At 38.1% G+C, this 21,477-nt stretch overlaps 1 protein-coding gene across 9 annotated transcripts in view; it reads left to right on the top strand.

Moving 5' to 3' along the window:
* Positions 1-17,485, top strand: part of LOC121730600 (guanine nucleotide exchange factor DBS-like) — a 116,433-nt gene extending 98,948 nt beyond the window's left edge. For 5 of the 9 annotated variants that reach the window (XM_042119711.1, XM_042119710.1, XM_042119715.1 and 2 more), the window contains exons 12-20: positions 667-801; positions 3,864-4,049; positions 5,885-6,076; positions 7,061-7,186; positions 11,234-11,431; positions 12,024-12,229; positions 12,819-12,969; positions 15,815-15,947; positions 16,380-17,485. In XM_042119711.1, coding sequence (XP_041975645.1) covers positions 667-801; positions 3,864-4,049; positions 5,885-6,076; positions 7,061-7,186; positions 11,234-11,431; positions 12,024-12,229; positions 12,819-12,969; positions 15,815-15,947; positions 16,380-16,477 — 1,425 coding nt within the window. In that variant the 3' untranslated portion in view covers positions 16,478-17,485. Of the gene's footprint in view, positions 1-666; positions 802-3,863; positions 4,050-5,884; positions 6,077-7,060; positions 7,187-11,233; positions 11,432-12,023; positions 12,230-12,818; positions 12,970-13,804; positions 13,833-14,241; positions 14,770-15,814; positions 15,948-16,379 lie in introns of those variants that run through there. The other 4 variants (XR_006036132.1, XM_042119716.1, XM_042119717.1 and 1 more) reach the window with 4 other exon arrangements.
* The last annotated feature ends 3,992 nt before the right edge of the window (positions 17,486-21,477 follow it).

The raw sequence follows: 21,477 nt of genomic DNA, 5'->3' as shown, positions 1-21,477 counted from the left end.
TCTTTAATTTATGATGAAATTTATCATTGGTTAATTACTTTCAACCTACTGGCCCAGAGAGAGAACATAAAATTTTAACTGTCACTTTTTAATCGACTCGCGGACGAAAAAGGAGAGGATAATATTATACGCGACCGGATGGTTTTGAATTCGCATTGATTATAATTGTTATGCATTATCTCACTGAGATATAAGTACATACTTTTATTTTTCTGCGTTTCTTGATTTTTTATGCTTTATTCGATATTGTAGTTTATATACTTATCTACGTTAGACTTATTCGTTAAGAATAGTTTTTGAGCATTCGCGAACTTATACTAGGATACACTCTTCATACAGGACGTAATAGTTACTTTTAATGGCCATACCTAATAAACATCAATAACACCAGTAAAAAAGGAAAAAAGGAACTTTGAGCCAAAGCTCTATTTTATCAAAGCTCTAAACCTAACTTCTTGGCGGATAAAAAACTCCTTTATTAATATAAAATATTCTTATTGTGTACTGTGCAGATGGAAACACTCCTATCTCCTTGATCCTAGATAGAAACATTTTTACCTTACCTTAAACCTCTCTCTGTCTTTGCAAATGGAAACATTCTCACCTTAAACTCTCCCTATCTTTGCAAATAGAAACATTCTCACCTTAAACTCTCTGTCTTTGCAGATGGAAACATCCGGGGGGTCGGAGAGCTCGGGCGGCGAGGACGCGGAGGCGCGGCGGTCGCGGCGCGGCCACGTGCTGGCCGAGCTGCTGCAGACCGAGCGCGTCTACGTGCAGGAGCTCGGCTCCATACTCACCGTGAGTACCCAGGCCCTTTAGCAGCTCTGGATTTATGTATAGGCAGTAGGTATAGGCCATGGCCTATGGGTGGTGTCTCATGGCGTCCTAGGATGCCGGCAGAGTTCGTACATAGGGGCGGCAAAATTAAAGTGGCCTATACTCATAAAGAACATAAATCCGGCACGGCCCTTTAGCCAAGACGTTTCTGACTGCTTCTTTATAGAATCGCCGATGAAAATGTATGAAATTGACACAAGCGATCAATTACATACTTTTGCGATAGAGAAAATGTTTTGGCTAGGGACTCTGGAGCCCGATTCAATCTTCGAAATTCGAATATCGCAGATGTTATGGTTCCAAGAGTTGCTTACAATCAAGCCACCCCGCTAGGCGCTAATGTCTCAAATCTCAATACACCCTAAATATCTTTGAAGCTAAGGACTTTAAGGATCTCAAAAGATAGCTGTTGGAATTTACGACCAACACGATGTTAATCAATGAAACAGCAATAAAGTTTAGTTACGTTTTATAGATTGTTGTGATTAATTGATGATGAATTGATGATTGCGAAAACGGCAAAAAGTTAACTAACGACGTAGAAAATTTATAAACTGCTGAAGGAAGTAACACTATGATTAGTGTCGTTAATATGCATGAAATAATACCAGAAAAGTGAGGAAGAGTAAATAGAACACTTGGACACAATAATAGCTGCTTGCTTTGCCCGTAACGAAAAAATTATTGGCCTGGAAAAGTTACCTAATACTTGGACGACGACAAAAGATGATCTGCATGAATTGGTCTAGTTAGAATAACAAATTAGTAACGCACCTATTATTTATTGGTTCACTAACAATAAACGTTGTTGATGCAACAAAAATTATTAGACAAGTCGAAGACAAGCAATAACAAACGAGTTGAATGAATCTTTAATTTATTCCGCGTCTAAAACTACACAGGCCATTAACTCTAATATAAATCGATATCTCTCGAGAGTTACGCGCTCTGAAAATTATATATGCCAATATTATAAGTAAGACGGTGCTTGCGCGCAGTCACGGACCATCTGACAGAAGACATGATGCATGCGCTGTGCTGCACGCCACCTCGCTCCCGCAGCCGGCCAGCGGAACGCAATGCATTCTGCACACTCGAACGTTCGCCAGTGCACATCCTACGCCGCGCGCTGCACTTACCCTGCCCCATGATGAAGTACGGGAAATATAACCTCAACAAGTCCTCCGCGAATCTCAGCATCGGAACCTCCTACTCGTGGTACTACCGAAAGAGCGAGCGCAAGGAAAAAAACCTGCTCCGAGCCACGTCGGACTCGACTCTGTTTAGTGATTACACGAACCAAATTGGACTGTTCGAGAAAGACGACAAGGCAAACAAGAAAAAGTGTAAAAAACAGCCGAGTGATGTTAGCAAATACCGTGTCAAGTGCTCCGCGCGGAAAATCAAACCGGTGCGCATGGAACCGTTCATCGGGAACTTCTTTTACGGTAAACCCCTGCCTGGATATGATAATGCCGAAAAGACGGAAGAAAAAATAACATACTTACCGGACTCCGATATTATTACTGTATCTGAGGACACGAATGAATCTGTGACGTCGGCACCGACAGTCATAGGAGGCGAAATGCCAGATTTAGTTAAGAATCCTATTTACGGTTGTCTGGAAACGGAGGTACGAATAGTGACGCCATCGGAACCCGATGATTGCTTGAGTGAGTCTAGCGTGTCAAGAGACACACAGTTACAGAGTACCAGCTGCACTGAATTGCAAAAAACCCTGGACAGTCGCACAGAATCCGAAGACATACTTGGTAACATACTAAACGATTACAAAAAGATAATGAAAGAGTGGAATAGAAGTATCGAGGAACATTTTTCTGACACGCGATCTACCAAAACCTCAACGGCTTGCAGAATGAGCAACGCAGATAACTACGTTAAAAGTTTGCACTCAACGTTGTCGTATAGAAAGAAGAAATACTTCAAGTATAGAGGCAAATTGGATTACAAATTCATGAATGTCCAAAAAAGACGGAGGCAGGCCAGTGAGACCAAATTGCGAAGCAGCAAGAGCGAAACAAGAAGGGAAGTAAAGAAATGGAAGTCGACAGTAAATAACTTGAAGAGGAAATTGGACATTACCGCCAGTACGTCTCCGTCCGAATGTGAATGTTTGGAGGCTGTGTATGAGGATTACGACAGACGACTGCAACAATGGTGTGACACGATTAGTCAATGCTCATCCAACGCGGTATTTAATGGCCTTTTAATTACTACCTAAGATAATATTATGCTATGAACTATTGCAGTTTTTTTGGGTCTTATTTTGTCAAGCAGTTTATCGATTCTATCATTCGGTGATTTTCAGTAAAACCATATTTAGTTGAATATACATAGTATACAGATAAATAGTGTGCTGTTTAATAGTGCATCATAAAATGTTCATTACAAATGTATGTCATTAGTAAATCTTGAGAATATTTTCTCAGTCGGTCAAAACCAGTGTTTATTTTATTAAAAGCTTACAAAAAGTCTCTAATACCAGGTTTAGAGTCATTGTAGGTAATAAACACGTCGTAAAGGTTGTAATTTCCTCTCGCTCTCAACACTTATCATTAACCCACTGAGAATATGTGGCAGTAGGGAATGAAGGAAACCACTGTTTTTCCATGTTTTTAAGTCCGTGTATCCGTTACAACTTGTGACTGACTAGTTTATTGTGACAACTGGCGACCAGCTGCAAGCTAGATGTTGTAAATATGTTTAGATTTCAGTGAATTAAGCGATACAGTAGCTCTACATACAGCCACGACCAAGACCATTGTAACAATACTTTTCAAGACGTTTAGGCTCGTATGTCCAGAGATGAACAGACGGAAATATCCAGTGTTTTATTAGGCTCGTTTTAAATGCGTCCGCGCGAATGTTCGGTTACGGTTCGAACGAGCAGTATACAATTGCTTGTGACTTCGCGGTGTAGCGGCCAAACCGCTCGTTCGCGCGAACGCATATAAATTGAGCAAAGCAAAAAACCGTAACTCAAAAGCACTCTTCCTTATTAGGGTTACAAAGAAGAAATCGAGAAACCAGAGAACCAGCACATCCTTCCGGCCGCGCTGGTTGGTCAGGCAGATGTGCTGTTCGGCAACCTGCACGAACTATTCACCTTCCATCAAGAGATATTCCTCAAGGACCTGGAGAGATCCATCTCCGCGACAGAACTTGTGGCCTTGTGTTTTGTTGAAAAGGTAAGATGATGCTGATTGCTGGTGATGTCAATATTTAGATAAGTTTAAGATTTGCATAATGCTAATGATTTCAATATTTCAGGCGCGGCTTAATCGATATGTAAAATGTCATTGCAAATATCTTAATAGTTGGTGCTAGCGCTAGAAACAAGTAACTAAACCTTAGTAACTAGGTAGTTAGTAGGTATTTACTATTTAGTAATCTCTGGTTGTAGACTGTATAACTTTAAAATGAAGACTTTATTAGTTTTAGGGTTCCGTACCCAAAGGATAAAAACGGGACCCTATTACTGAGGCTTCGTTGTCTGTCCGTCTGTCTCCAGGCTGTAACTCAAGAACGGTAATAGCTAGAGAGTTGAAATTTTTACAGATTATGTTTCTATTGCCGCTATAACAACAATTAATACTAAAAACAAAATAAATTAAATATTTAAGGGGTGCTGTCATACAATAAACGTTATTTTTCAATCCTTTTTTGCTCGGTATCAATGATGACAACAGGTAGGCACTAGAAATGTACACAAAATACTCAGCTGTATTTATACTCTAATAATTAATAATAAAATTTTAATAAAATAAATAATTAATTAATATTTAATTCCCATACAAAAAACACATTCTTTTACTATTTTTGCTCTATAATGGTACGGAACCCTTCGTGCGCGAGTCCAACTCGCACTTGGCCGATTATTATTATTTTATGTGTACTTGAAGTGTCTTTAAAGTTGATGGCCTAACATAGAGGCATATTTTATAGTAATGACTAATGACATAAGGAGTTAGGTAGGTACCTAGTAAAGAATAGAGCGTTTTGACAGCCAATCTGCTATGGGCATAATCTTTATTAAAATGTTGATGCTGCCACTTTTAGAGACATTAAATATCTTTAAATGTGGCAGTAAGAATAATGTTTTTCTCATGAATGAATGTAACCTCGAGCAACATTTAGAACAAATTGTCCGTAGAACGAGATGACATTTCGATATGAATACGATCTTGATTCGCACGCTATCTCGGTCATGGGCGACCCATCCGAATTTTCTGCGTTTGGTCATGCCCTTGCAAACTCGTTTGTTAAAATATTCCGCGGGAAGCTAGATCTAATCATAATAATGTTATGGACTTATGGATATAGTAAGCTGAGCTTAATGGATATAATTAGTTGATGTTTATCATATTGTTAATTGGTTAATTTTTTTCCCGTGGTGCTTCCCCCTTTGTTCGGACATCAATGTCATTACAATTTGGCTGTCTCCCGCTTTGCTTGGGGAGGGAAATTGGTATCTCCTACTCCTCCTACATTTCTTCTGATTAATTTCGTTGCGGGTCCCAAGACAGATTTAGCTTGTCCCTCGGGCATCCCTGAGATCATATCAAAGGGTTTTCGTGGTTGGTTACCACTGTTGATCCTGGCGACACAGGAGTTGCAGTGGTGGGAATGTGTGGTGGGCCTTTTGCCCGTTAAAAAAAAATATTGTTAATTGGGCAGTGATTATCTTAAATCATACAGTTTAAATATCATAGAATAGAAATTAAAGAGGTAACTAAAAGAAGCTGAAGAACTGTTACCTCTTCACGCCCAATCCCAAACTGCTAAACCGATATTGCTGAAAATATCGGTTTATCGGTTTTTATTGTTCTGTGGTTTAGCGGTTATCTTACGGATTGCGGATATTTCGAGTCTCGGTAAAGGACATAGGATACTTTTTACCTGAAAAACAGTACGGTTCCCGCGCGATAAACGTATTTTGGCGTAACTAGTCATCTAGTTGAAATATAAAATAAGCCTAAACTAGTATCTAAGTAACCTTTTCAAACAACTCCTCTTCTTCCAGAGGGAAACCTTCTTCCGCCTATACAGCTACTACTGCCAGAACATACCGCGGTCGGAGCGACTGCGGGAGACGCTGGTAGACACCCACCTCTTCCTGCAGGCCTGTCAGACACGATTGGGACACAAGCTGCCTCTAGCTGCATATTTGCTTAAACCCGTGCAGAGGATCACCAAATACCAGTTGCTGTTAAAGGTATGCTTGAGCAGGAATTCCCAATTTTCATTCTTCGATTCTCGGAGGAAGGTTGTTCCTTTGTCGCAAATGAAGATCTGAAATACGGAAAGTGAGCAAAAGATGGTTAGTGTTTGTATCACTCGTAGAAAAGACACTATTAAGTGTTATATTTTTTTCTTTAGCTTTTAGTGACACCGCTAATATCAAATCTATAATTTATTTTATGGAAATGCATGACTGTAATAATATTTTGCTTCTTAAATTATCATCTCTCATATCACGAGACTGAAAGCACTTACGATTTTCTGTAAGACCTTGGTCACCTACAGTCTGTGATCTGTCCCACGGTAAAAATATCGCAGTGACCCTAAATATTTTTCATAGCTGCACCTTTCGCGTCGTGTTTTAAACCTGTTAGTATTGCCAAACACCTGTTATTACTAAAGCTATATAATACAGAGGGTCAAATAAGTACTTAGTATCAAGACTTGAGACCTAAAGGGCGCGCGAACCGTTATCCTTTTTATTCAAGAGTTGTTTTTTCAAAGCGAGTTACCATTTTTGGAAAGTGATTAAAACCAATTTCATGAACGCTCCAAGTGTCATTGTCTTCTTTAATTCGACTAAGGATCAGTCTAAGGTAATTGTAAGAATATATTTATCGTTGCAAAATGAAAGTTTCCAAAGGACTTTCTTACACGTCATAATATTATACTATTATGAAGATTAGTGTTTGCTTAAGGATAACTTGCCATGGAGTCAACATCTTCTTTTTAACGTAATATGCTCACAATAGCTCATTCAAGGTTCCGAACCTTGAATGAGCTATTGGGAGCGGGTCTGTCAAGTCTCAAGCGACTTATTCAACATATTGAAACAAAGATAGCTACAAACTATCCGCTGAGTTGGCAAAGAGGTTTACCTTTTTTTCTACCCCCTTTCATTTTTTCACTTCTATTATTATCACTTCTTAGCTGTTCATAACTGTGTACCTCTTTTCAGGATCTTCTAAGGTACAGCGAGTGCGGGTCCATGAGTACGGGTATCCAGGAGGCTCTGGACTGCATGCTGGTGGTTCTCAAATGGGTCAACGACTCCATGCATCAGATCGCCATCACGGGAGTACCGGTGAGTGAATGATGATGAGCGATTGTGGTCATTAATGCGTTACACCATAGAAGAAGTAGGTATAGGTATTATGTTAAACCTACCATACCTATCTACCATAGCCTACCATAGGTTAAGGCAAGAGGCGTGGCCAAAAATGGAGCTATTTTGATGCTTCCCAAAAGCCTTAAAGGTTTTTAAAATTTTGAATTGACGTTTGGAATATGATATTGATCAACGTTCGCTTGTGAGCAAAATGGCGATCACTAAACAGTAAACGCTATCAGCTACTTGCAGATTCAACTTGGAATCCGTAAAATATATAATATTAAATATGTTTTGATTCAAACCGATCTCGTTTAAGTGTGTTTATACTTTATAGCACTTTATTCGCCAAAAACATTTATTGCATAGTTTTGCCTGCGTAAAAAATTGCAGAGCAATTTGATTGATTTCTACAAAAGCTAGAACGAAACGTGTTCGAAAATGTTTCGAAACATTTAAGTGAAAGCGTACATGACGTGAATTTGTGGAATTTTATATATTTTTTCTTATCTGTTGATAAATTTATCTATCAGTGCGTACGCGCAGATATCTAGGGCATTCTCTGCGCAGATTTAATTAATCGTGATTATGTGATTTATCTCGTGACTAACACGCAAGTAGCTTTAACTGGCTATCAAATTAAAGTGTCTATCAATTTGTTTTTAATTATCGTAATTTTGTAATCAGTTAAAGTTTTTACGGTGATCGTTTAAGCAAAAGTATAATTATAGTTAAATCTATATATATATAATATAAAACTCAAAGGTGACTGACTGATTGACATAGTGATCTATCAACGCACAGGCCAAACCACTGGACGTATTGGGCTGAAATTTGGCATGCAGGTAGATGTTATAACGTAGGCATCCGCTAAGAAAGGATTTTGATAAATTCCAACCCCGAGGGGTTCAAATAGGGGATGAAAGTTTGTATACAGGGTGCAATTAAACCTACCTGCCAAATTTTTTTTGGGGCTTAGGTATTATTAGGTGAGTCCATTAAACCAAAAAAAATAGGGTGTTAATTTTTTTTACAATAACATATTTTATCCCAAAAAAAATTGATGCGCAATGGTCACTTCATAAGTTCATAATAATTACGATATTGCGACCGCTACTCCATCGCGCGTGATATCCAATCGGAAGACCGGTTATGTGTACGGGTAAAGCGGGGGTGACGCGCGGGGTGGGAGGCGGGAGGCCCGCCGGTCGCCGGCGACCGTTTAGTGCCACGCGCGTAGTTGTATAGCTAATACTGCATTTATACATTCGCGTTCGCTATTCGCCTCGTCATTCGACGAAAAATCCCACGAAACATTCGTATACGAATGCTGTCGCGAACTACTGTTCACACATTCGTGGGGTGATTCATTTTGATATTCGCACACGAACATGGAGGACGTGTTCACTGTTCATATTATGATAGCGATATTGAATGAGAAATATGAAATTTATGATAGCGATCTGCGATATTTTGGGTCCCAAATGAGCTCATCCTTTTTGTAAAATTCTAGGAATTCTAAAATTCGCCCTTCACTCCACTCCATTTTTATTACATAATAATAATAATAATACTAAATAATAATAAAAATAATAATAAATCTTTATTAAAAACCGAAATATATTTCCTTATTACTTATATTAGCCCGCCAAACTGCATAGCAGTTTATCGGCGAGCTACGCGCTCATAAATACTATATTAAAACTAATAAATAGTTAGTAACTAATAAATAAACTAATAAATAATATTTATTAGTTTATTTGTTAGTTACTAACTCCAAATTTTTTTTTGTATGTATAATGTATAATAAGTTATAAGTAAGTAAGTATCTTAAATTATGACTTATAAGTTTACACAATAGTAAGAAAAGAAACGCCTGTAATAACTAATAACATTGTACTATAACTTAATAATAATAATAACATGTTAACATTTTTAATATACACTGTACTAAAAATAGGCTCATTTTCAGTACACTGTAAAGTCAAATATTATGCACGTTCGGCTTTGTACTGTACGTCCTGTAGGGTCGAACGCTAGCTGTCAACTGAATGCAGGCGAATGTGTAAACAGTAAGTTCGTATTCGCTATTCGTGCCCTTTGATTCGCGCCCGAAAAACCGCTCTCAACGCGAATGCCACGAATAGCGAGGCGAAGTGCGAGGCGAATAGCGAGCGCACTGTTTACACATTCGTGTTCGTCATTCGCCTCGCTATACGTGCGAATGTATAAATGCGGTAATTATTTTGTTTGTCACGGCCCCCCCGGCCCCCGCGCTTTAATTAGTGTCTGTTACAATGTACCCTAACCACAATCGAGTGTTATGAAATGTGGAGGCATAGGCGGAGGTGCTACATTTTGAGTGGCGAAAGTTTACGCGGAACCCAGAGACTGTACGAGCAAGAAAGCCTTCCTCGTCTTCGTAACAGCTGATTGATGATTCTCGAATGCAGCAGCTGTACCCTGAATCTGAATGGCGAAACAATCAAAGACTCGGATTATGGACAGTTCGCACTTCGCAACACCTGCACTGCACACGCCTAGCCAGCCTCGAAGACATGCCTCTGACGAGGTTAAAAGTGACAAAGTTTTGCATAACAAACTTTTAAAGTCTTAAAGACAATGTGAAAAACGCGCTAGACTCTGCTTAGAGCAAAACGGATTGCAGTTTGAACTATGTTAAGTGTAGACAAGATGGAAGTAAATAAGATTTAGAGGTGGGTTATGTTGATTTTTAATTAGTTGTACTGGGTACATAAGTTAACTGAATTTTTTAAATACGCCTAAATGCAAAGGATGTGGTTTAGATTTATTATAAACTTCTAAAGTGCTTATTTTTCGTAATTAGAAAGTTGTAATTTTCCATTCTTTTGATGTGTATCAATTAATTTTATTCTAAACATACCTGTCTACGTCCTTTACATTTGACGGTCCTAAGTCCGTCAAAGTATGAAGAGAAAATTCGCAACTTATGATAATAACAAGAATGCAGTGACGGATTGATCAAATTAAGCAATTGCCTAGGGCATCACGTCTGAGGGGGCACCAGAAGAGTAAAGGTTCAAAGACCGATTCTAGTCGAGATAGGGATAGGGGGGCCCACAGGCATGGATTGCTTAGGGCATCAAGTAGTCTTAATCCGTCACTGCAAGAATGTCAATGGAAGGGCGGGGCCGGGCCGCGCATGTGTCCATATTTTGTGGTGTTTGGTAGGCTATCTTTCGGAGACTATTTCTCAAAATTTTAGTACTGAGTGATTATAAAAGAAGAAATACGTGTATTTTTATTTTTAACAAGGATCAATATATTCAAATTTGGCAGGAAGGTTAAATTTCACCCTGTATAATAATGCTTCTTAACGCGAGCGAAGCCGCGGGCAAAAGCTCGTATTAAATGTGTTCGACATTAGATAAATAGGTAACTTGGAACTATATTTATTATATTGTATTCTTAATATGTGATAACTGATGATAAAGATTTCTTGGGTGTAGGTACGTGAATACCGTTTGTAATGTTTTAGATACTTAGATTTTTTCTCTTTTAATGTAGCTCCGAAGCTTATTAACTCTGTCCTGGGCTCGTACCACTATACCGTTTTGCGACTCAAACAATTGAACGAGAATGCCGCGTCCTACTCTACCAAACGTATAAAATGACGTTGCTAGAGCAGGACGCGGCATTTTCGTTCGATTGTTTGAGTCTCAAAGCGCTTTCGTAGTAAGCCTCCTGGGTAGACACATTGAATAAATTAGAATAGATTCGTACTTTATTGTGCACATAGTTACAATAACGACACACATACAACAGAAACACATAAAATGACGAGTACATAAAGGCGGTCTTATTACTAAATAGCAATTTCTTCACGACAACCTTTGGAAGTAAGGAAACAAAAAGTTGCTAGAGAAGGGGCGTTGTGCTTAAAGTATAATATTATGCTTCCCCATAATATGAAGACATTTGTAATGCCCTAATTCTTACAACTCCTTTAAAGTGGCATTAAATAATAAAGTAACATTCCAGGTGGATCTCAGTCAACAAGGCGAGCTGCTACTCCAGAGCTCGTTCCTCGTGGTGTCAGAGAACAAGCGAGACCTGCGGCTGCGGCTGCGCCCGCGCCGCCGACACGTGTTCCTGTACGAGAAGGCCATGCTGTTCTGTAAACCAGCGGCCAAGAACAGCCATAATAAGGCGACTTATCACTTCAAGCATGAACTCCAGGTAGGACTTTTTCTAGCGCATATTACAGGGTGTAACAAAAATAAGTGATAATACTTTAGGGTGTGTACGTGTTCCTTGTAGAGAGTTCACTATGAATGTAGCAGCGCTGAAAGACCAAAAATTTTTTCACTTTTGTATGGGCCCATACAAAAGCGAAAAAAATTTGTCGTCTTTCAGACTTCAGAGCTGCTACTTTCACAGTGAACTCTCTACAGAACACGTACACCCCCTAAAGTATTATCACTTATTTTTGTTACACACTGTATACCTACTTCAGATTGACAGACAAGACGATAGCAATATCTTTGCCCGTGACAATGAAGACAGTCTTCACCAGCGCAGCAAATAGCAATAGATTCTTTCAAGTTTTTAACGTAAGAAAGTTGCTGCATTAGGAAGCTGTTTATATGAGAAGTGTGTTAATTGTGCAAAGTCTCGAAACGGAATAAACATTCATTCCTTTATATAACTACCTATACTACAAATTGCAATCCCCTTGTTTTGTTTATTGTTCTAAGACCTAACCTAACCTAACCTAACCTAACTTATAACATAACCTACAATTTTCTAAAAAAATTCTCTTTAATTTCAGATGTCACAAATCGGTCTCACAGAGTCGGTTAAAGGTGACGTGCGTAAATTCGAGGTGTGGCGGCAGGGGCGGAGCGAGGTGCACACGCTGACCGCCCCCAGCGCGGACGTCAAGCGCGTCTGGGTGGAGCGCATCAAGCGGGTGCTGCTCGACCAGCTCAAAGAGCTGAAGGGCGAGCGCGTGCGACAGTACGCCGCTAACCACAAGTAAGAGGGCTTATGACACAGACATAGATCAAGATAGATACCACATGTCCCTCCATTTGTATGATGAAGATGTACGAGCGCGCCACTTTTTTCCTACCTACTGTGACGTACCGATGATAAGAAACGTGTCCATTACCTGGGCCAACGTTTCTATTCGAATTTCTACAGCTCTATACGGCACAATTAGGCATTTTTTCAATCCGATTGACGTCCGATTCCGAGAACGGTAGAGCGCAGACTAAAGAACAAACTTTCGAAAGACGAGCATTGCTCGTCGTTTGGGAAAATAAACAGGAAGTACATACACATGCGGTCTATGTCTGTGGTTTATGATATGACTAGTGATACGCTCCGGCTCCGTGGTACATACATAGCCTATAGTACTCAGGGACATCTTAGCTATAGAGACATAATTATACGAGATAAGAAAATTGTTAGGGGCCATAATAAGCCTGACCGTTTTTCTTGAACTGGCTGTTTTTGGCGGTAAATCAAAGTTTTATCGGTAAAGCGGTAAATCATAACCTTCAGTAGTATCAAAATAATATAATGACCTATGAATCTACATCAAGAACATTATCCCTTGCAGAGCGCTCATCCAAGCCAACTCCTGGGACTCTAGCGGTGGGCCCCCCGTACCCCCCACCAAGATCCGCGCCGGCTCATGTGACGCGCACGACGAGCCCTGCTGGTCTACCGACCCCAGCGACGACGATGATGAGGAGCCCGACCATACGCCGGTAACGCACACATACACACAACATCACGCCAGTAACACACTCACATACATGCATACACGCATTTATACAAAATCACGCCAGTAACACACTCTGAGACACGCATAATATAAACAACATCACGCTAGTAACACACTCTGATACACGCATACACGCATATAAACATCACGCTAGTAACACACTTACATATACGCATATAAACAACATCACGCCAGTAACACGCTCAGATACATGCATATAAGCGTACACGCACTCTTGCATACACGTACCTATTACAAACACCACGCACGCAAAAATTTAAAATAAGAAAGTACTATCAGAGAAATTAAAGTGATTAGTGATTATTGAAAATGGACATAATGCGACCAAATGACGTAGATCCGTCAACTGCCTATGAATCGATTTCTTCGATGGTACATACGCAGATACATGCATACCACACTTTACGTACGTACTCAAATGTTAACTTAAACTCAAAAACAGATTTGCATAAAAATAACCATCCTATACAAACGGACAAACATTCTTATTAAATTAAATATTATAATTTATAGTAGTTATAAAGTGTAGGTACTAATCAAGGATGTTTTTTTTTTTTAAGTACTTAAGTTGATTTTGTACTTCCAGAATTATTCAGTTTTTGTTTATTTATTTTATTATTATTACCTTTAAGTGATGTAATAGATTACACGTTGCAAAAATATTATAGTCTGTACATAAAATAACTAAAGCCACTTTAATTTACAACAAAAGCAAAGTAGAAATGGGTTTAAGGTACTAACTATAGTTGCTTCACTGGGTGTACACGATCATTAACGACTAATTTTGGGTTTTACAGTTGTGAGTGAAGTGAAAAACCACTCGATGTAAGTTTTAATGTATGTTATGGAATGGGCTAGGCACTAGGCACCAGATAGCGCATGTCGTTGCGCCTGCGCACCTAACGCTTCCCATGGAGGTGCTTGAACTAACGACGGGCCTAGGAAGACACTTAGTGAAAAGTCTAGCCGACCCCTAGATAGACATAACCGGATACATAGAGTTAAAACCACCGCGCCTATATCACAACCATCGCTTAAATAGGCAACCACTCACTGAAACCACATCCAAATTAACAGCTTTTGTCACAGAGCCATGTTGTGTTTAAAATGGCCGCCGTATTTGTCAGACACGTCATTCATCCATTGAAATGCTTGTGTAATGTCAGTTTGACAGCGCCGCCATTTTGTGAAGTAAACAAGATGGCCGCATGCTCTATGTTGTGTTGTTCAACAGGTGGCGGAGGCCGGTCTGAACGGTACCATACACAGAATGGTCCAGTTCTTTTCAGTTTCGGGCTCGACACAGGCCAACTCCACGTTTTACGTATCGCAATACTAGCTTGCCCACCCGGCATTGTATATAAGACTGATTTATTTATTTAAACCAAAGACATCGACGTGGATATATCGGTTTACCGTTGTGTAAGTTTTGTTGTTTGTCACTCATTGTTCGTGTGCTTATCGTTTAGTAATGCGCTTTGCTTCGATCGACTATTATGTGTATTTTTGAGTGCATTTATACGACACGACAACTAGACTGTATGTATATACTCTATCCCTTCTGAAAAAGACTATGAGACTTCTCTGTCGGCACAAAGCACATCCTATCGACTCTATCACTTGGCACCGCTTTCTACAAGCGAATAGGCTCCTACGTAGAAACAATATTATAAAACAATTGACGTAAATAGGAATTGTGTCTCTTCCGCCCTGAAACCCACTTTTGAAAGGCTGGGATAACCTACAAATATTAATATCCTAATCAGTAGACAGTAATAACATAATGTAATATTATACAATATCTGTTTAGTTACAAGTGATATAATATTATGTATTTATTAATGGTAGGCATCTTATTGATATAAAGTAAACATTTTTTACTTATTACTTATTAATTATTATCAATGGGATATTATATGGACAGCGCAATGCTTAATTCTAACATTAACAACTAATAAACCTGGCTGCGATTGCTAGATATTTGTAACTTAAACAGTTTTCAAAAGAAAAAGTAGGCAAGTATTATACGTTGTATCATTACCTACTTTAAACCTACTATTTATATGTAAGTATATTACTTATATGTGTGACCTAAAACTTACGGTCACTTAAAATATCTAGCAATTAAAGTCAAGAAAGTTATGAACTGAATATACTTACTAACTGCGATGTTGCATGCCGTCGGTCGATTAGGGTTGCGACGATTCGACACGCATGTATCGATGCTCCATATCGATATCGACAATGTTTGCATGCCAATTGATGTTAGTGCTGCAAATAAACATTTCAATCTACTCAATAAGCGATAGCTTTATATGTGTAGCTTCAATTAATAACATTTTTTTGGGATGAATCATGAAACTAACTCAAATGATATAAATTTTCAACGTAAAAGAAAACTAAGATTTTGAATAAATGTTTGCAAAGTGTAGGTTTGAATAAAAACTAAACTCACAACATCATTTTTTCTGTGAGGAGTTACTGAAATTAAAACACTAGCCGCTCTAACTTTAGCTTTTTATGACAAATAGAGAAAATCCGAAATACAGTATCTTTAAAGTTGGGTAGGCCCAGCATACGTAAGTAGACATAAAACATTATGCGCTCTCTGTTACCCAACAAATACGTAGTATTTTAAATAAAAACTGCGGTGGACGAGTGCATTTTGAGTCGCATTTTGCAGACCGTTTTGAAATTCAAGCGCGTGCTTAAATGAAATGACACTGTCCAATGTAAAGGACTAAGGAGCAATTAATAAAAAGAAGAAGAAGACACTGTCCAATGACTGATACATTATCTACGTATAGACGGTGGGGTGCAGCCTGGTGGCGCTGGCGGAGTACACGGCGGTGGGGGGGAGTGAGGTGTCGCTGCGGGAGGGGCAGCACGCCGAACTGCTCAAGGTGGGCTGCGCCGGCTGGTGGTACGTGCGCATCGCGGGTGAGTTAACATCGGTATTGTGTAGCGCGTGTGGCGCATCACTAGTGAGAGCGTTGCCAGAATACTTTAAATAATTTATTTTATTGTTTTAATTATAATATTATCCTATGGTAGCATAGACGCGGAAAAGACTTACCGCCTTAAATATAAACTGAAACGAACTACGTTGCGGCTGTGTTAATTTTTTGTTTAAGACAGTATTTTTTTCCGCATAAGTACATTGTAATAACTAATACCTTACGTAACTAATTTTTAATAGTTCCTACTAGCAATTAGCATTGCTAAACAGACCCGTGAGAGTTTCTTATACCTACATCTAAATCTTAAAGCGTTTAGCGTACTGACAGTTTTGTTGAATAATATTTTAACAAATAGAATACAATATTGACTTTCTGTACTGTTCTATACTAAATTTCTTTCTTCTTCCTTCAGGAGGTCAGGGTGAAGGTTGGGCGCCGGCGGCGTACCTCGACCAGCGCAAGACCTCGCGCTCCTCCAGCCGAGACCATGGACGTCTGCACGACCACTGAACACCAACGTTGGACATACACTGTCCAACTTCTGGACTACGAATTGTCTGTTAGACTCGACAGACTGACTGTCCAATAACTGGACTTCGAACTGTCTGTTAGACTTATCTGACTGTCCAACAACTGGGCAGACTGGTTGTGAATGTTAATTGTTAGACTGGTCAGACGGTCTCACATAATATGGAAAATAAATAGGAATTATATCTGTCGGTATAGACAAGTAACAAGCTATAGTATGTAAATGGGTAACACTGAAAAATGTATGAAAAGAAGATTAAATGGATAGCTCATATTAGATGATTACAGAAATTTTGTTCTTAGCATGGCAAGTGAGGGCATTATTATGTGGCCAGTTGCTTTTTACCATCCGGCATGTTAAAAATAAGGCTTGGATGATCAGAATGAAGAACACCGACAGAGCTATCCAAAAATTATGGTATACAGTAGTGCTTTATCCTTTACCTGATGTCACTTGAAATGTTCTAGTAAAATACAATGGACTCGTTTGGAATTTAAATTCCATATCTGTTCGATAAATGCCAGTAGCTATAATGAATCACTATTGGTTGAAATTGAATTTCGAACAGATACTGAATTTGAATCGAATAGAATTTTAAATGCTTGTGAGGTAAGCTACCCAATCGTTGGCATAACAAACGTAAAGATTAATTATTGTAATGGTTTCTGTGTTCAATATTTGGGTGGTTAACCATTTTGTCCGTAGATTGTTGTCGATAAGCGTAAATTCTCGTTCGCAAAGGTAAAGGTTTTGAAACAGTGCCTATTATTTTGAATATTCGATTTTGAATAGAATTACTAGGCTACTTTTTTGTATGTAACTAATCGAAACGTTGAAAATTGTTTACCTAGTTATATGTTGGCGCGCAAACAGTTAAATCCATGATGGATCGAAAATGTTTTGATTTGTGTAGCTTGCAGCGACACTAGGCTGGTCAAATTCGTAGTTAGATTTCTTAAATTTTTCTTTTGTTAACTTTTAATAAAATATACGAAAATACCTCTGTAAATTTTTACAGAGGTATTTTTAATAACAGAGGCACAGTTTAATTTGGCACTTTTGAGATGTTCAGATGCCAATAGTTATGTCCACACTGTGCACTTTCATCTTCAATTTTCATCATCAACTTTCATCTTTCATATTGGCGCATTCAATAATTGAATGCGTCGAGGAACGCAACGCCAATATTGTCATTTTTAAAGTTTTGGATACGGTCAGAGGGCATGCGTCGCGGGCACGCCTCAAGTTCGCTGTTGACTGCGCTATAACGCATGCCCTTGACAAGCAGAAAAAGGCACAGTGTGGACAAAGCTAATGGCCGTTGCTTTTTTTCCATCAATCTGCGATAAAGAGACAATAATCTACATTTGAAAAACAATACACGAATCTACTAGTCATTTTTTCTCATTTTACTAATAAGATAGAAAAGATAGGTTTCAAAATAGTTTTTATTTTAAAAATTAAATAGATATGTACTTATTTGTTAAGGCGAGCAATAAAATATGTGACTTAAATCTATATCAGCCTAGTGTCGACTTTCGGGGACCTAATGAGTTTTATTTGAAGGCATTTTACAATTATCCAGGAATAAAAAACTGTTTTACCGATAGGGCGTATAGTTTAAGTTCGTCGCTAGATGGCGCCCATTTTCACTATGGTAAAACAGTTGTAAAATGCTTTCAATTAAATCTCACTAGGTGGCGCTATCGTCGTATTTAGTGTTGTTATTGTAAATGATGATTAAAGCTTTATTGTAAAGTAGAATTAGATGTAGATCGTGCGTTACGATTATCCAAAGCTAAGTATAGTGGCGTAGAACGTTGTTAGAGCGGCCGAAGCCGGGAGGCGTTGTAAATATCGTTTTTTATAGTTTTAGTTATTTATTTTTATTCGTTGCATCCTCGACATGACAAGGGATTTTTTGTAAAAAAAAAAACTTTCTGACCGACCTCAAAAGGGTACGGGTATTGATTAATGAATTGTACCAATTTCAGTATCCCCAATCATCATAATATTATTATTATCATAAAACAATTTCATGACTCGATCTTGTCCTGTATTAGCGCTGGCGCTGTTATCATAAATGGATTTGTTGTACTTATCAAAATTTAAGTTATTTTTGATAAAATTCTTTTCTTCATTTGTAAAATAAAAGTTTTAAAATTCGTTTAAACTGGGCGAGCGCCATCTATTTATTTTTTATGACAGAACTGCTTGACTTATTGTTTTTTTTTTTTATTTTAATTAATAAAATTTTATGTGCACTGCGTATCGCTATCCGAATACAGTTTTAAAATAAATAATATTTAGTGCTGATTAAAACAATTTACAAATACAAAATATAATAAAAGAAAGTGTTTAGGATATAAAATATAGTGATTAGTAAATTATATTTGAACTAACAGACATTTTGTACGCAGTGCATGTAATAAAGATTTGTCTTACATTTTTTCATATCAATTAGTACGATATGTATATCGCAATTTGATTATATTATTCTGGTGCTTTCTTATCTTTACTCATTGTGTGTCCATTCTTAATCATCATAGTAGAAATTCACACGAATTTTTTAAAACTACATTCTTGACTTACCAGAAATATGTTTTTACTTAAAATTAAAATATCAAATATGAATAGCATTTTTATAAAACATAGAGCTACGAAACATAGAGCTTATAAATTATCAGCATCATTCGTGTGAATGACCGTTATATAATAACAATAGATATCACTTCATTGCATATCATTGATGATTTTGAAAACATTGTCTCAACTCTCAATCATGTACCTGCTCATGCCTCTCCAAAAACAGTATCCATAAAATATCATCCAGATTCCAGAATATATCTGTATCGAACATTAAATCCAAATACATACATTTGTCTATTTCTTTTGTTTTATTTTGGTCCTTTTTTCTTTCGTCATATTTTACTCTTTTGTTTTCCTATTATTTGCCACCATTTTGTCGTGACCGTGTCATCGTATTCAAAAGAGCCCACACTACCCAAAACTACTCCGTGCTTACTTAGGGCGTGTTCATATGACTACGCGCACAATTCGCGTACACGCAGCAACCGTCTTTTCACCGCGTACACGCGCAGCTACCGCGCAGTCACCGCGCAGCCACCACGCAGCGTCCACTTGGTTGCTAGGGTATCCATAAATTCAACTATTTCTGTACTCAATATTCATAAATTTGAAGTCGGTGCCAGTTCCAAAAGTTTCAAATGTAACCTATTTTGTCAGATAACCATAAAGTTAATATGTAACCTAGCGGAATAGAGCAACAATCTCGAGCTGTCAAACGAAACCGAAATAGTTGTACATCTCTGTGTAAAAATATGTGTACGTATATACTTATACAAGCATGATTGAACATCAAATCAAAAGAAATTTACCTTGTTTATTTTTTTCTGCATCTGGCATTGTCTCAAAACCTTCTAATTATATAGTACATATTTCATGCCACGCTTGCAAAGTTTTACGTTTGTCTTTGTATATTTAGAGAGTCTTGTCCCACAAGACATCCCTTTCTTCTATTAACGAAATTAATAACTCTGACGACATCGCACAAAGGCAACGGGCATCGCCGCGCAGGCGGTGATCGTAGACTGCTCTGTCGCTGCGCGTAGGCTGTGCGGTAGCTGAGCGTACGCTGCGCGGTCGCTGCACGTACGCTGCGCATACGCGGTTTTTGTGAAAATATTTGAAAATAAGCTTTATGTCATTAGCATAGAACCTCAAACTGCTTTAACGTTTGGGAAAACACGCGACGCGCACTGAATCCGCGCGCGCAGTAAACGCTCACGTGTGAACACAGCCTTATGGCGCGTCACCACTCACCCGCCTACGAGGCGAACATAAGTTATGTAGTGCTAAATTGAAAGTTAATATTATAGATTTAGGGGCTGGTTCACCACTTCCTGATAAGTGCCGGATATGCTATCTAAAACTTATCTGACAGATACTCCATACTCTATTTGTAGTATAAATTGTGGATAGCCTCTCCGGCACTTATTTATTTATTTTAATAATATCACGGAGTACTATAATACTGGCGTAAATAATATTAACAAAATATATACTCAAATAAATAACGAAACGCCACTTATCGACAAGCATAGAAATCTAAAATAGAAAAAAAAATATTATAAGAAAAACTTTCTAAACACAATTTGTTAATCAAGTTCAAATATATACCTATTTATTTATTTACACACACTTAAAGGTTTACTTTTGGTGTTAACGAAATGTAAATATTTTGATTAATATGCTACTATCAAACAATTACGACACAAACCGATAACTTTATCAAATGCAGTCAACTCGAAAATATAAATAATATATTTTTAGATAGTGGTACTATTACAGAACGTAAAAGAAAACTAAAATTCTTCGTCCATAATGCAACACATTAAAATGGTAGACTTTAATGTGTTGCATATTTTGTCGTTGCACGTAAGTTTATAATTAGCAGATTATGTCACTCATGGGCGTACCCAGGTAGGGGCAGATAAAATAAACGTCAATTTGCCTGGCAAGGGGGAATTAAAAATGTGTTACCTACTGTGTGCAAAATGAAGTGTTGGAATTTGGAAACAAAATATATTTTCAGTCAGATTAATAAAAGTCAATTATCATGATGTTTTGTTTCAATATGCCCCCCCCCCCCTGCGCCCTAGCTAAAATCCTGGGTACGCTCATGCTGTCACTACTCAGTAGTGACTAGACGCGAATCATTATACCATTGGATGTATTCACCTAAAATATAAATATTATTAGTAAGTACATTGGCATTTTAACACCCACATTATTACTATTCTCCATCTTTGTATTCGGCTGTGTTAACCTTTATAATATCCGTTATCAAGATCCGTTATTTTGAGTTCTTCATAAGGTGTTCACCCACGCTTGCACTTGAAATGGCACATTTAAATCCATTTTTGGCAAGTTCCATATAATCACCCTGAAGTATAATGTG

Source organism: Aricia agestis, chromosome 9 (assembly GCF_905147365.1).
Source record: "Aricia agestis chromosome 9, ilAriAges1.1, whole genome shotgun sequence".
In the NCBI taxonomy this organism is placed as follows: domain Eukaryota; kingdom Metazoa; phylum Arthropoda; class Insecta; order Lepidoptera; family Lycaenidae; genus Aricia; species Aricia agestis.
This window is presented reverse-complemented; position numbering and strand designations above follow the sequence as displayed.